This window comes from Engystomops pustulosus, chromosome 6, assembly GCF_040894005.1.
Source record: "Engystomops pustulosus chromosome 6, aEngPut4.maternal, whole genome shotgun sequence".
Taxonomy (NCBI): domain Eukaryota; kingdom Metazoa; phylum Chordata; class Amphibia; order Anura; family Leptodactylidae; genus Engystomops; species Engystomops pustulosus.
In genome coordinates, this window is record NC_092416.1 from 59412054 (window position 1) to 59427600 (window position 15547).

The 15547-nt window shown below is 41.5% G+C and overlaps 1 protein-coding gene across 4 annotated transcripts in view; it reads right to left on the minus strand.

Moving 5' to 3' along the window:
• Window positions 1-1040: 1040 nt before the first annotated feature.
• PLEKHG5 (pleckstrin homology and RhoGEF domain containing G5) overlaps window positions 1041-15547 on the minus strand; it is a 173055-nt gene continuing 158548 nt past the window's right edge. For all 4 annotated transcript variants that reach the window (XM_072156251.1, XM_072156252.1, XM_072156253.1 and 1 more), the window contains 12 exons: window positions 13721-13816; window positions 13398-13448; window positions 13152-13301; window positions 12441-12551; window positions 11535-11684; window positions 10632-10769; window positions 10394-10513; window positions 10060-10192; window positions 7731-7846; window positions 6707-6852; window positions 4763-5779; window positions 1041-3134 (listed from right to left, as the gene is read on the minus strand). In XM_072156251.1, coding sequence (XP_072012352.1) covers window positions 3125-3134; window positions 4763-5779; window positions 6707-6852; window positions 7731-7846; window positions 10060-10192; window positions 10394-10513; window positions 10632-10769; window positions 11535-11684; window positions 12441-12551; window positions 13152-13301; window positions 13398-13448; window positions 13721-13816 — 2238 coding nt within the window. In that variant the 3' untranslated portion in view covers window positions 1041-3124. The remainder of the gene's footprint in view (window positions 3135-4762; window positions 5780-6706; window positions 6853-7730; window positions 7847-10059; window positions 10193-10393; window positions 10514-10631; window positions 10770-11534; window positions 11685-12440; window positions 12552-13151; window positions 13302-13397; window positions 13449-13720; window positions 13817-15547) is intronic.

The window sequence follows — 15547 nt, forward strand, 5'->3', positions numbered from 1 at the left end:
ATACACTGGGGCAGGGTCTGGCAGGCTATATACACTGGGGCAGGGTCTGGCTATATACACTGGGGCAGAGCCTGGCTGGCTATATACTGAGGAGAGTGTGACCAATGCATTTCCCATCCTCGGCTTATACTCGAGTCAATAGGTTTTCCCAGTATTTTGTGGTAAAATTAGGGGCTTCGGCTTATACTCGGGTCGGCTTATACTCAAGTATATACGGTATTTGATTGCAGTTGTTATAGTGGTCTGGGTTGGTTGGTGAAGAAAAGGATAGAAAACAATTGTAATTAGAGAATACATTAGCTGAATGAGGAGTCATTGAAGTTATACAGAATTGTTTACCTTCCCTACTATCTCATGTCTTTCAGATAAATCCAGAGACAGACTGATGTGGCAGTGACCATAGGACCCCTTCACTATGTAAGGACCCTGCCCTTTGACAAGGTAGTAACACCTAATTCCCAAAGCTAGCAGAGAAAGGTGGTGAAGTGTGGCAGTGGAGTGTCCAGATTTAGTATAACTCATATTTGCTGAAATGAGGCCACACATCCGTTACAACATTTACAAACATTTTATTACATTTACAATTTTATTTCCAAATTATTAGGAAAAACTCAGTTCACTTATGTAATTTTTATTTTACAAAAATGATACCACTTTAAAGAAGTAATATATATATATATATATTTAATAAATAAAAATGACCCTGCAGGGTATGTGATGTAAAAACATATGAATGGGGTTACATGAAGATGCATTATTATGCTGAACGTGGTTAGAATAAAACCATATCACCGGCATGGCGGCCATTTTGAGAACAGACTTCGAAACTGTAGTAAATTTCAGATCATCTCAGTTTTCTCAGTTTTTTGTGCGAATCTCGTTTATGGGCCGTTTCTGGTATTACAGCTCAGCTCCATTCATGTAAATGTGACTAAGCAGTAATAATAGGAGCAGTCTGTGAAGGGAGGAACTAGTTCTGAAAAAAAATCTTATTTCACTCAGCCCTTAAAAAATATGTCCGGTTCAGATTTAATTGTCACGTTTTGTTTTTTTTTAAACTAAGGTTCAGCTCAAAAAATGGCCGCCTATATAGCATGCGGGTGACTGGTGCATGTTAGGAAATGAGATTACTCAGGGACATATGTCAGTAAAAGCTAGTTAGGTGCTAGTTATGATAAAGTATGTACAGGTTACTGGTTTTTACCGAGTACTGGAAACGGTAACTACAAATTATTTTACAATAAAGTGCCCTTTAAAAGTTTAAATAACGCAACAACGAAAAAAAATGAACACATATCTTCAAGGAGAAATAATTTAAACATTGGCAAGCACCATGTCTGGGAAGTATAATACTGTCACTGTACATCTTTTCCGTCGCCATACAAAATCTATCAAAAAAGACGTTTCTCCCTCCTTACTGTTCAGGGGGGTTCACTTACTTAAACACTTGCACATCCTTTATATTGAGTGACAGGATGGAGTTGTCTTGGTTCTTGCCGCTGTGTGTCAGCGACATGAGCAATCTGAAGGTCGTAAGACGTTCATGTCTACGTATGAATCGGACTAAGGTGTCCAGCTTTGGTCACATACGGAAGCTTTCAAGGAAACCCGTTTCTTGGTGTATATACAAGTGGAGGACCTCTGTATAATACACGTTACAACATGGATACAGACTCCGTTGAATTATATATATCGAAACAGTGTCCTGATGTCACCAGTTGTTACTGGTGATGTCATCACCCCTGTGTGCACCTTACTTATGGGTTCTAAGGAATATCATTTCACAATCAGTAAATTTGCATCCTTAAGAAATTAATTAAAGGGAATGTCCATCTTGGTTGGATGGTAGGTCCCTATCACAGAAGGTTGTAGGTAGGCTTGATACTGGAACCTCATCAGCTGTAAAGGTGACATTGGTTTTATAGGAACAAGCCGCTCAGAAATGAAACTATAAGCTAATGGAAGTCCTAATAGGGCGGAGCATGGCACAGAGATTCTCTTTATTGTTCTTTAAATCTTTTTTCACCAAGCTCCGCCCCCTCAGGTCCACCAATAGGTATAACACAATGTTTTACCATTCCACTTGTTTTCTTAGTGACTACAGGTACCTCTTGATAAAAACGTGGTCTGGCCCCATCGTTTCTAATAGTTAAAGGAAAATATGTTGTTTCCAGACATTCAACAAGACTGATGCCAGAACTCTAGCACGTCTGATCCTTCTTTCCCACCGCTGTTGGGGGAGAGTTGGGACACTCTCTACATATTAGATCGTTATACACCCTGCCGAAATTAGTAGGTTTGGTCAACTTCTATCTGACATGTAGGAGCACCTTTGACATAAAAAGGTGTCCAGTGTAATCCATGGGCCTAGTCACCCGCTGCCAACAACAGTTGGACATAGCCCAGTTTATGTGGGTACAGGCAGGGAACCCCACTATTGTCATCAGGAAATTATCTGGGATTGTCAAAACTAACCTTTTAAGAAGTCACAAGACTCAATGGCAGAACAGGACTAGTAGAATCTCTATTGGAGGATGTGGCCAAAGCTGCCATTTTGCTTTCTTATACAAGTCGTGGTGACCTGTAATATCCTTATAATTTACACTACGATTACAATACCGCCTTGTTGGGTATGTAGCTTAGTAAACATTTCTTAGTCATTAATTCTACAACACATATAGTTGATGCATCCTAATAGAGGGGTCAGTATGTAAAACATGTATGCATAAGTAAGTATGAGGCAGAGCGGCAGAGACGCTTGGTCATCATAACACTTGGGATCCATAAATGAGGCACAAGTCCGTAGATTGCCTCCTGCTTGATATGGCATTGCGTCCTGCCATAAAACTTCTCAACCTGAAGTTCATATTAGAAGTTCATTATTGCTCAAAGTGCAAACAAGATGCATTACAGAGTCTTGGGGGAGGGAGTGGGATTACTGCAAATGTCTCATTATCAATCCAGCTTCTCCCGAACCATCCAGACCGACAGTGACACACATCTAAACGCAGACCTCCGTGATCAGCCACATAACATCTGGAGACATCCAGTACAAAGAATGCCGGCTGCCAAGAATATTGTGTTAATATGTTCATCTGCTTCAACGCGTTTTGGTCCGGGAGTATTACACCTCTCTGAAAATACAAGATAGATGGATGTTTATTAGTATAGAGCATTGCTGTATAATATATTCTGAAGTATGTTAATCTACATAGACAATACAGCCCTTCATTTTAGAAAGGATTGTACTTATTGTAGTCATTTGATCTAATAGTAACCACCAAAAATGCACAAGCGTTTTGTTGCTAAGTGAAGAACATTTATTATTTCATGCATTTAAATTCAGCGAAACTGTTGACTACCATGTTTGTCATGTCTGACTGGTTACTAAGGACTTCTAATAAAGGCTGCGTAGGGCATCAAGGCATCATTGCAATCAACTAAGGACAGAAAAGGCACAGAAAAGGATTTCTCGGACTTAAATTGGCTACCCTATAGATAGAATCCAATAGGACAAATAGGCAGTGGTTATAACTCTGAGAGCAATGAAGGACCTTACACTAAATAAACCCGACTAGAGAGCTTCTGAGACACAGAGGTGGCTACAGGCTAAGTTTCCCACCAAACAATCCCCAATAAAATCAGCTCTTTGCAGTAGGAGCCAGGGGTCCTGTAGTTATATGATCCCCTAAAAGGCAATCTACCCAAAGATATAACCATAAAAAGCTACAGATAACATTAGGTATTGTCCCTGGAGATCTGTGTAGCCATACCTTTGTGTGCGTTGCTATTAGCAGCAGGAATGTGAAAAATGCATTTATATTTCAGGGTTGTAGCTGGACTTGAAGCACTCTGGTGCACTGGTGTCTGAGATCTCAAAGCACAGCACCTCCCCTCTGCTTTGAGTAAGAGCGGTAGCAGAGTTCTGGGGAGATATTACAGCAGGGGACTGGGCCGTGAAGCAGTTTGAATGCAGAAATCAAATTACCCAGGAGTGTGAGGACACTTCCCCAGTACTCCATGCCCAGCTACAATGTTGGAATACAAATGCATTTTGCACAGTAGTCCGACAGCTACTAACAACATAAACAAAAGTATGGTTACACAGATCTCCAGGGCTGCTACCTATCACTATCTAGAGCTTTGTTTGGTCACAACTGCTGGTAGACATCCTTTAAATAAATCATTATCACTAATCATTTTCTCATTATGCAGTTTAATGTCTTAATTCTACTTTTACACAGCTGAAATTTGTTACAATGAAATGATAAGTGCATTTGGTAAACTTACCAGCAAAACAAATCTTTCAATTATTCTAGACTCACACGCATTGTGACAAAGTGTAGATGAGCAAATGTAGGGCAAGGCTTTTACAGGTTTTCCACAATAATGGGGGAGACTCATTATACTTCCTATGACAGTTTACTGGAGGAGAAGGAACATGAATCTCCCCCTCCCCACCAGTTTTGCTGTTTCCCTGACCTGCACGCCACTTTGGGGTGGGGCAAGCAGAAAACCGGGCGACACTATAGCAAAAAACTCTCCCCATGCAGATATGGTCTACTGATCTGGTTTGCGCCCACATTTACTGAGAGGCTGGAGCTTCTTCGTAAATATGAGCACCTATTAGGGTGCTATTAGGGGGAACTTTAAGACTGGCAATCAAAATGTCAGTCTAAATGACTCCCCCCAATGTACCTATTCAGTTGCAGCAAGCAGAAATTGCACATAGCGGTCTATTAACAAAATGAAAGATACTTACGAGGCTGTCAGAGTGGAATTAAGGAGTAAAGTTGTTCTAATCCTATACAGCTGGGCCAAGGTAAGTTTCCTATGCTGTGAGGATTGTGGGTCTGACATTGTCCGCCTGGCACAGCCGGGTGTAGCAGCACTGTCCATTTCTGTGCCATTGTCCTCCACATACTGTTCTGTGTAAGAACTGCTGTATTCCTGTGATGGAGAGTCTAGCTCAAAGTCCGGGAGAGAGTCAAGTTGCTCTGAAAGTGGATCTTCAGCAGATTTGGAAAATCTCATCTCTTCTGAATCTGACAGGTCAGAGGAACTACTGCTGCAGCTACTCAAGTTGACAATATTTTGCCTTGTACAGTCCGAATGAGATCTGGGTTTCGCTAAGTGTTCTTCAGCTTTTCTCAAAGAACGCTCCACTAAGCTAGTCCTTTTGTGGGAAATGTATCGAGGATGGACATTTTTATTGTTGTCGGAGTCCATAAAATTTTCTTGTCTTTGAGACATAAAAAGTTCACAGAGGCTTTTACTTTGGGTTAACTGGGCTTCCTCGGTATTGTGTGTTGCAGGTTCTGTTGAAATCAGATTAAGGAGGTTGGCTTCAGACTTGGATTTCAAAACCTTAGACCTGCATGGTAAGAGCTGGACCGGGGTCCTTCTCTTCAATTTTGGAGATGTTGAGCGCTGAGAACTGACTGACTCCCTTTCTTCTTCTGTCATTTCTTGTTGCTGACGTTCTACAAACTCTTCCAGTGACGTCGGAGAGAGAGTTCCATAAGCACTGTCAATAGATGATGATCTACATGCGTTTGGCTCGAGCTTCAGATAGTTAGAATCTGCCACTTGGTTTGCATCTGTATTCTCCAAGCTTTCAAACATGTCCCTGGTTGGAGTGATGGAGGAGGCCGTGGTACTGATTGAAGTTTCATCAGACTGAGAACTGAAGGGTCCCTGCTCAGTCTCCGGAGAGGAGAGGTCGTCACAGGCATCAATCACCACAACTGAAATGGTTTCTGTCGAACTGTCTGATTGGCTGCAAAAAATACAATAAATTTAGCAAATCATTGTCAAATTAAAGCCACAGTCCTGCCCATTGGCTATGCAATTTTCCAATTATGGTTGAGTTAAACTCTAATGTAAAGAACATGTCACCAAAACTTTTTGTTATTTATGTTAACTGTTGTTTAATTTTCCAGGTTTTTATGTTATTGCTTTACATATAAATATGAAAAATTATAGAATCATTTTTAATATATTCCCCTGTTGACTACTGGAAGGAGAATATAAAAAAATATAAAAAGTTCAAATAACCCTAAAATTAATACACAAGAGATTCATTATTTCTTCTCCATCAGTTTTCTGGCTTCTCTGCCCTTCATGCCACTTTGGGAGTGTTGGGGTGGGGAGCGAGGCGGGTGGGAGGTGGAAAGCCACGGCATGAGACTATGCCCGGAAAACCAACTGAGACTTTAGCAAAACCAGTTCTAGTTTATACCTGGCCTTAGTAAATACAGGCGCAAACTCTACCAGTTTGGACCTAAGAGGATGGAGCCTCTTAGTGTATATAGTTGCCGTCTATATAGTTGCTGGGGGGAGGCGTGGCGGTGTTTAAGACTGGCCTTCAAAACGATAGTCTTCCTCACAGTATTCCTCACAGTAATTATCTTTTGTCTATTTTAGTGACATATTCTCTTTAACCTCATCTAAAAAAAACACACAGCCTTAACAGTCTGCACAATGTCTATTCTACTGTCTATTCTGTCATTATAATCCAATAGACTATAGGCTGGTTTACATGAAACAAAAAACATGTCATGTTCATTTTCCCTATGGTGTCACTGCAGGAATATTGGGTACTTCCTGTTGAGTCCCTAAATATTGCAGCTGTCAGACTAGTTTTCTGTTGGGAGACTCATCTAACACAAAAGAATCAGCCATAGAAGACTAATCTTTTGCTTACCTAAGCATATCAGCACTGCTTCGTCGCAGAATGGTTGGGGAGCTGGCTGCGGAGGTGCCACTTTCCATGTCTTCTTCCTCTTCTGGAACGTGTGATACCTGTTGTTGGGTCTGCACATGCTCCTGACGAAGCCTTTGTAGCAGATTCTATGGAGATAAAGATAGGAACCATTAATAGGTTTCTTGAATAACAGAGAAGACTTGGAGAGTTTTGATTGAGAACAGTGGGCAACAGCGCTACTACAAAATGCACAATCTATGAAAATTTAAAAACAATTATTCCCAGCGATGAACCCCGCATTCGAAATACACACTTTTTCAGCATTTTTCCTCCAATAAAAATCTGAATAAAAAATAATCAAAAAAAGTGCAGTTGTCAATGATTTAAATGTCTTCTCATTCTGCAAACAATGACACCTTACCCAGCTATGAACTCCAAAGTATGAAAAAGTTCTGAGTGTCAGAATACGGAGATGTAAAGGGGTTTTTATGCTGTCAGGTTTCTGGTTTTTTTTAAGCTTCTAGGACATAACCAAACTATATTACTTTGGCATCTCCGTATTGTAGTGACCCAAGGAATAAAGAAGAGTTGTCATCTGTAGCACACATTGCAACCATAAAAACACGTAAACACAAAGAATATAAGAATATGACGCAACCTCTTGTTTTGCCAATTCTAACACATTTGGAATTGTTTTCCAACTTCCCAGTACATGGCACAAAATATCAAATGGTGCAGCTAGAAAGTACAATTTGTCTCGAAGATAACAAGTTCTATAGTTTTTAAAGCTGAAAGATCAAAATGAAGGAAGGACCCAAAAAACAACGCTGCTCCTGAAAGGGCTAAATTAGCATATTTGACTTAATAGTAATTCGGTATCATATAGGTACAATCAAAGAGATTAAACAGGTTGAACTAAAGAACCACAAACAACGTGCTGGAAATTGTGGGGCTATTTGTGGAAGAGGTAGTCTTCCTTGATAATATAGTAAAAAATGTCTCTATATGAGTATATATTACTTACCTGTGCATTGAAAAGCGCTTCCACCCACCCCCTGCACAAGGACTGGCCACTGGCTTGAAAAGTGTAGGCACCCACAGCACTTCTGAACTCATTCAGGTAGATTAATAGGAAGGAACCTGAACAGATGTAGAGAAAGGACATTATTGTAAGTCACTGGGGATTTTTCACTCATTTATAAAAATAATGGTAAAAAAAAACACGACTGCGATGTATGACTGTAATCTCTAAAAATACTGTGTGCTGCAGCGATATGAGTCTCTGAACTGTGTAACATATGATTAATCTTGACAATAATGGCTGTAATATAAAATTACTTCTATTTTCAGACTATGGACCTCCATTCAATGTGTATTTTACGCAAACAATATATATCATCCAAACAAAGTTAATATTTACTGTCTACCTGGCAACACATCTGCTTTACAGAATGCAAACAAAAGCTGCAGACCAACAGATGCCAAATATGCAAATACTAGTAACCATTGGTAACAACAGTTGGCGGCCAAGCCCCAAGATTAACAATGAAGTGCTTCACTCAGTACTATAGTACAGTGATTTTCAACCTTTTTTGAGCCGCGGCACACTTTTTATACTTAGAAAATCCTGGGGCACACCACCAACCAAAATAGCACAAAATGACACTAAAACAGTCATAAAAGGCCTCCCTTTACTAATAAAAAACCCCTAGCGCCCTCCCTTTACTAATAAAAACCTCTAGCGCCCTCCCTTTACTAATAAAAACCTCTAGCGGCCTCCCTTTACTAATAAAAACCTCTAGCGGCCTCCATTTACTAATCAAAAGCCCCTAGCGGCCTCCCTTTACTAATCAAGAGCCCCTAGCGGCCTCCCTTTACTAATCAAGAGCCCCTAGCGGCCTCCCTTTACTAATCAAGAGCCCCTGGCGGCCTCCCCTTACTAATCAAGAGCCCCTAGCGGCCTCCCTTTACTAATCAAGAGCCCCTAGCGGCCTCCCTTTACTAATCAAGAGACCCTAGCGGCCTCCCTTTACTAATTAAAAGACCCTAGCGGCCTCCCTTTACTAATTAAAAGACCCTAGCGGCCTCCCTTTACTAATTAAAAGACCCTAGCGGCCTCCCTTTACTAATTAAAAGACCCTAGCGGCCTCCCTTTACTAATTAAAAGACCCTAGCGGCCTCCCTTTACTAATTAAAAGACCCTAGCGGCCTCCCTTTACTAATTAAAAGACCCTAGCGGCCTCCCTTTACTAATCAAGAGCCCCTAGCGGCCTCCCTTTACTAATCAAGAGCCCCTAGCGGCCTCCCTTTACTAATTAAAAGACCCTAGCGGCCTCCCTTTACTAATTAAAAGACCCTAGCGGCCTCCCTTTACTAATTAAAAGACCCTAGCGGCCTCCCTTTACTAATCAAGAGCCCCTAGCGGCCTCCCTTTACTAAATAAAAGGCCCCAGAGGCCCCCCTTTACTAATTAAAAGGCCCTAGAGGCCCCCCTTAACTAATACAAAAGCCCCAGCCAGTATATACACTCATGCAGCATGCATATACAGATTTATATATACACCCTTCTAAAAATATAAAAAGTACATACATTTGCTGGCAGTGTGCTGGCAACGTTGGGCCACAGATGAGAAAGACTTGGCGGCTGCGGATGGGATGGGCGGGCCTAACGTCCGTGGCCGGAACGGGTGCTGCGCGCCACGGATGAGAAGTGGCCGGCGGCTATAGGTGGAAAAGCGGAGTGGCCGGCGGCCTATGGGATTAGCGCGCCGACCTGCTGCGAATGAGAAGCCCGGGATGGAGGGGGCGGCGGCTGCAGATGTATAGCATACCAGGCCGCAGAGGGAACGAGCGCGCAAGGCAGGAACAGGTGGGCCGGGCCGCGGAACGGAGGGGCCGGGCAGCCGCTGATGTGAAGGGCGGGCCCAGCCGAAGATCACATGGGTGGGCGGCTGCACATGTAAAGGGCGGGCCCGGCCACAGATGACATGGGGAGGCCGGGCTGTCGCGGATGAAGAAGGCAGGTCTGGCGCGGCGCCCCCGGATTAGATGGGCGGGCGCCCATTCAGGCCCCCTGTTGTTACGCCTCTGGGAGCCGGCTAGGAGAGGTATGATGGGGGGGGGGGGGCTCTCCTCCTGACAGTGACATGTCCTAGCTGAAAATGCCGCCCTTCACAACCAGCAGGAGGCGTGCACAGGGGCTCCCAGCGGCACACTCAACCATGTGTCGCGGCACACTAGTGTGCCGCGGCACACAGGTTGAAAATCACTGCATAGTATGTATAACAAGAGGGAGCGCCAGCACCATCTAGTGTTTGAAAAGGATACTGCAGTAGATGATGGTAATCACTCACCTGTGTCTTTGAGTTCTCTACAGACAATTTTGTCCACTAGTAATGGCTGTCTGATAACTTTGGTTCTCTCTGCTTTCTTCACTGGTTTTGTGATGAGGAAAAGATCCGTAAATAAGAAGCAGTAAACATCCATCTGCAAATAGAAACACATATGACTTTATTAGACATGTTCCAATCAAAAGAATTCACATGCAGCAAAGTTAGAAAGAAGAAAGTGGGAAATGGCCAGAGAAAACCAAAAGCAGAAGGCGGCGCCACTTATTTATTTAATTTGTACACCCTTGCCTTGGCTTCTAACTGATCCCATATAGATATATAGAACTATATTCTGTACCTTGCTTTCTTTCCCCTCTTTCATTTTGAGGCTTCCTTCCAGCAGAAGTTGTCGGGTGTCATCAGGGGATGTTCCAATCATTGGCGCCGTCAAATCCAACTTACAGAATTCCTTCAACATCTACATTGGGAAATATTAAATATTAGTTGTATTACTAATAGAAAAATAAAGGAGAATAGAGCTGTCATAAAATGTTTGCTATTGATGATATCCCTTATTCTTTGATCTAATATCTTACCTTATCCACTTCATCAGAACTGCTCTCAACAGCTTCATATGAGTCAATGCGGCTGATGATGGCCGCCAGCCGCTGCTGTTCCTGTCGCTGACGCATCCGTGAGTTAACATGATTGATGAAGCGCTCCACTGAGTTAATCTATGGGATGACATGACAACACATTCCCACTAAGACAAAATTCTAACTCAGGAAAGGAAAAATAACACATTCTCTAATTCAATGTTATTATCAAAATATTTCACAAATATAATTCCACCCTGTCTCTATCAGTAGATACGATCATAAACCCTGACTATGGTAGGGCAGATTCATCTAACTTCTCTTGTACAGTAGGGAGAGCGGCAGGCTAGAAGCAGATAAGCTCTGTATCCAAGAGGATGGAGGAATAGCAGAGCCAACTGTGTGTTTTATAGGTGAGGGGAGGCAGCAGAGATGAGTTTTTCATTGTGTCTTCTATCCATCTCATGACTCTGATCTGTCTCATTTCTCTTTTTCTATGTGTCAGATATAAGTCAAATTTTTAGAAGAACAGAGTGTAGCTAAATCCAGTGCCATTATAATCTAAGCACATTGTCAGCACACAGCATCTCATAGCACTGAGGAATCATGAAGTGCCCTCCCCTACACTTTGGATTCTTACACTGACTAGCCTGGGGAGTGATAGGAGCTAAAACAGCAATAAAACTGACTACAATTTCAAAGTAAGGAGTTAAAATGATCTTTATTGTGTAAACATCACTAGGGCATTAAATTTTGAGAACTTTCTTTAATTGGCAAACCCCTTTAAGGCTACAAAAAGTCACAATAAATCCTCTAGATACTAGTCTAATTATGCAGCCACTTGTAGAAGTTTACTTCTAATACAGAGGAATGGAAACTGTACATTTATATTGGTAGAATTACCATAGTGATGATGGATTCTCTGATTTGATGGTCATCTGTTTTCTTTAGGATTGATTTAAGCAGCAGCGGGTACTTGGTGAGACGTTGATGCGGCTTCACGAGCATGTCACTCAGCTTAAGGCGGTTGCACTGTTTGTGTTTCTCGGCCCACTGCAAAACAAAGTCAGTAATCGTTAAACTGGATTGCAGAATAGGCTGTTATCTGTTTGGTAATGTGGCAGTAAGTGCTCAATTTCTGTGCAGCGCCACCACAGGGGATATAGAGCACTACACTATGTCTACTGTTCTGTGTGTGTGTAGCAGGAAAGGTCCTCCAGGGTGATAGACGCTCTCTGTAACCACTCTTCACCTCAAAGGAGATATAAGTACCCTAAGCAGGGAACCCCCTGGAAAAGGTCTTTAGGAATAACTTACACTAGTTTATTTCAAAAGAAAGAAATGAGTGTAAGTGATTCTTACATTATGAAAAACATTTTCATAAAGTTGTATGGCCTGTATAAGTAAGATTACAAAAAATAGTTTCTTTACTCTTATATACTTTCAGTAACATAAGACATTCTTGTTTAGGCCATAGAAACTGAGCGGTCCATGCAACAGACGAATTGTAACGATCAACCCGAAGTGATGCTAACGTATTGCTCACAGAGGGTTGATTGAACTGGAGTAGCAGCAAAAATTAATTGTAGCAAACCCTCAGCCATGAGAAGTATTAAAAGACAGGAAGAAGATATATAAAATGCATTATGTCTAAAATGCAAATGATAAAACCCCTATAATGAATTTGACAAAAAAATCCCAAAAATAAGTAGAAAGGATCCATTCCCAGAAAAAAAAGCTTAGTTACAAAAATGGCAACTCAGTAATCTACCATATGTACATAGACTATAACAGGAAAATAAAGCTTACCGTCACATAGGCCCGAAACAAGTCATTTTCACGATGCAGGTTTCGCATATACTCCATACAGCCCTCTTCTTCCATACAATATCTAATGTACGGCTTAAAAAGAGACTCAAACTGCAGGAAAAAAACCCAGAAAAAGTCAGTGATAGAGTTTCCATCTACATATTAGAAATTTCATGTCAGATCAATGGGTTGATATTGGGCTTTTAGTGCAGCTATGTATCATGTGCAGATACTTGGGCAGATTTATCAAGCTGTCTGAAAGTCAGAATATTTCTACAGTATTTTTCGGACTATAAGGCGCACCAGAGTATAAGGCGCACCATCAATAAATGCTTGCTAAAATGTCTAGGTTCATATATAATGCACACTGGACTATAAGGTGCACCTGATTATAAGGATGGATGACCACCAGGTGGCAGACCTGTGCACAGTTCAAGGCAGCTGTTGTCAGTACGGTTCATATATAAGGCGCACTGGACTATAAGGTGCACCTTTGATTTCTGAGAAAATCAAAGGATTTTTTGTGCGCCTTATAGTCCGAAAAATACAGTAGTTGCCCACGGCAACCAATCACAGCTCCCCTTAAAAAATATTCATGAGCACTGGTAAAATGAAAGCTGAGCTGTGATTGTTTGCCATTAGCAACTAGAAATAGTCTGACTTTCAGACAGCTTGACAAATCTGCCCCACTGTGTGTTACGGTCTACTTACCATTTTGAATCCTCTCTGAAAGTCCATCGGGTTCAGCAAGCTTTTGGTTTTTCTGGTCTTCTCCAGAACTGGCACCATGACATTGCCCCAGAGAGTCCGATGAAGCTGGATGATCTCCTGCACATTGCTGAACAGCTTTTCTGGCTCCACCTGATGCAAACAGCCAAAGAGTCAGATTTTAGCCTCAAACAAAAAAAACATCTACAGTTGGATCAATCAATATATTTCTGAGATCTTCATTCTTACCTCACATAATAACCCGGATTCCTGTAGATTCAGGAGACAGCACAGGAACAGCTGCAAGTACAAGATATAGGATTAGAGAAGAACACAATATGTAGTAGTGTATGCATGTGTGTATATATATTGTATGTATACTTGGGTATTTGTGTTTATCCATCTAGTATTTGCCTGCATGTTTGCAATGTAATTATACATCATGTGTATCTGAATTGTATATGTATGTACATTTGTGTTGGACTGGTATATCTATGAATCTGTGTACATATAAATGTATACACTAATGTGTATGTACGGGTAGAACCCATCAGCTCTGTACTACTACTCACATCTGTTATGACCTTTAGTTTCTTGATGTATGTGGCTTCGGTGTGGATCAGCTCCCATATGGCCTCCTGCTGGTGACACTGGCGTCTTGTTAAAGTCTGCAGGAGAACAGAACAATGGTCAGTATAATGTACGGTGTCAGCAGAACCAAAGGCTGCAAATCACTTCTAGAGTCAAGTCTAGACTAGTAGACTGGGCCTCACCACCAGAACCCAACACTTCTGAGCCTCCACTCTCTATAAATAAGATCATAAGGGGCTTGTTCACGGTTGTTTTATATACATTTTCTAAAGAACATTTGTGAGATGGTGCCAGCCATTAAGACGCTGGTTTATGGGTCCAGGGTGGAACAATAAACATTCATTCATAGGAGAAGAACACTTCAATGATATATGCGGGATCTGACACAAGATCAAAAGTGTAAGGAGAATTAAGAGCTCTATCTCGGCCATGTTCAGCTTATGGATCATTGATCATAGTCAGCTTATTTGGTTTGGAATGGCTCAACTCAGGTTTGAGACCATGTGGTTGCTATTCCACTACATAATGAACCTGTTTCTCCCTCTGAAGATGCATCTAGGGGGAGATCTATTAGTGCTTCTAAGACATATTTTCTGGTGTAGAAGCACTGAAATTATTGCAATTTTTTGAGCTCTGCAAATTTGCGGTTATTCGGGTGACTTAGCCACCTTCATGTCATGTGGGTGTTGAGAGGGGGTGAAGGGCACGGCTGCCGGGGCAGATTTAAAAAATCTGTGAACATTCACAACTGAATACTCAAAACTACTCCAGGTGGGACCTGTCATTATTTAGTTGAAGGCACAGAGTGGCCGGAGGTTACATCATGAGGGCCAAGCAAGGACGGCAGGGCTTTATCATATGCTGTCATGAGCACCGGCGTATGATAAATCTCCCCTTATTAGTGGAAAAGTGTGCAAAATGTTTAGAACTTACTGAGTAATCCTGTATCTCATCTACAGGATTTACTGCCTCAATGACACACATTATTTGGTGCCTCAATGACACACAATGGGGGATATTTATCATACGTGGCTCAATATACCAGGCAGGGTGCTACCCAGCATTTATTCCTACGCCAGGCTATGTCTGGCATAGAAATAAACGCAGAGGGTAACTTATCACATGTAAAAAGTCACCGGCTGCAGCGGGTGCACAGGCGCAGGGACAGTAACGCCCAGCACTGGCCCACTCCCGGCCACGCCCCACTGGCTTGAAGGTGGTGGAGAGGCTAGCAATAAGCTAGCATTTGCGATTATTTCAAAGCTTCTACGCCACTGACGTGGCACAGAGGCCCTGATAAATATGCCCCAATATGTCAGCACAATAATGAGAAATGGGATAAGGCTTAAACCCTGCCCATGAAAAGTTATATAATGTTTTAATTTATTGTTTTTATCCATGGTTGACAAGATCTCTGCTTGCTAACATCCAGTAAGAGCCTTTTTTATCATAGAGGCTAATCTTTCTATCAAATGACTACCAGTAGATATCGCAAAAAACTGAATTCAATACAGGAAGTTCAATCAAAACTTAATAATATTTTTTTTACAGATCAAAAACTTATTTTTCAAAGCATAAAATTCCTTTAGAAAGTTGTATTCTAATCTTACCACCACCTTCTGGATTATTAAGGTCAAGTACACGGCTAAGGCTAAATTCACACAAACATTCAAACCTCAGAAAAAGTAAAAAACAGAGGTTTAATGTATCAATTAAAAATCTCATTGACATCAATGTAAACTTTATGTTATCCTTTATGGTCAGTTATTAAGGTATCATTTGCGTTATTTTTCAAATAAAGAAAAAGT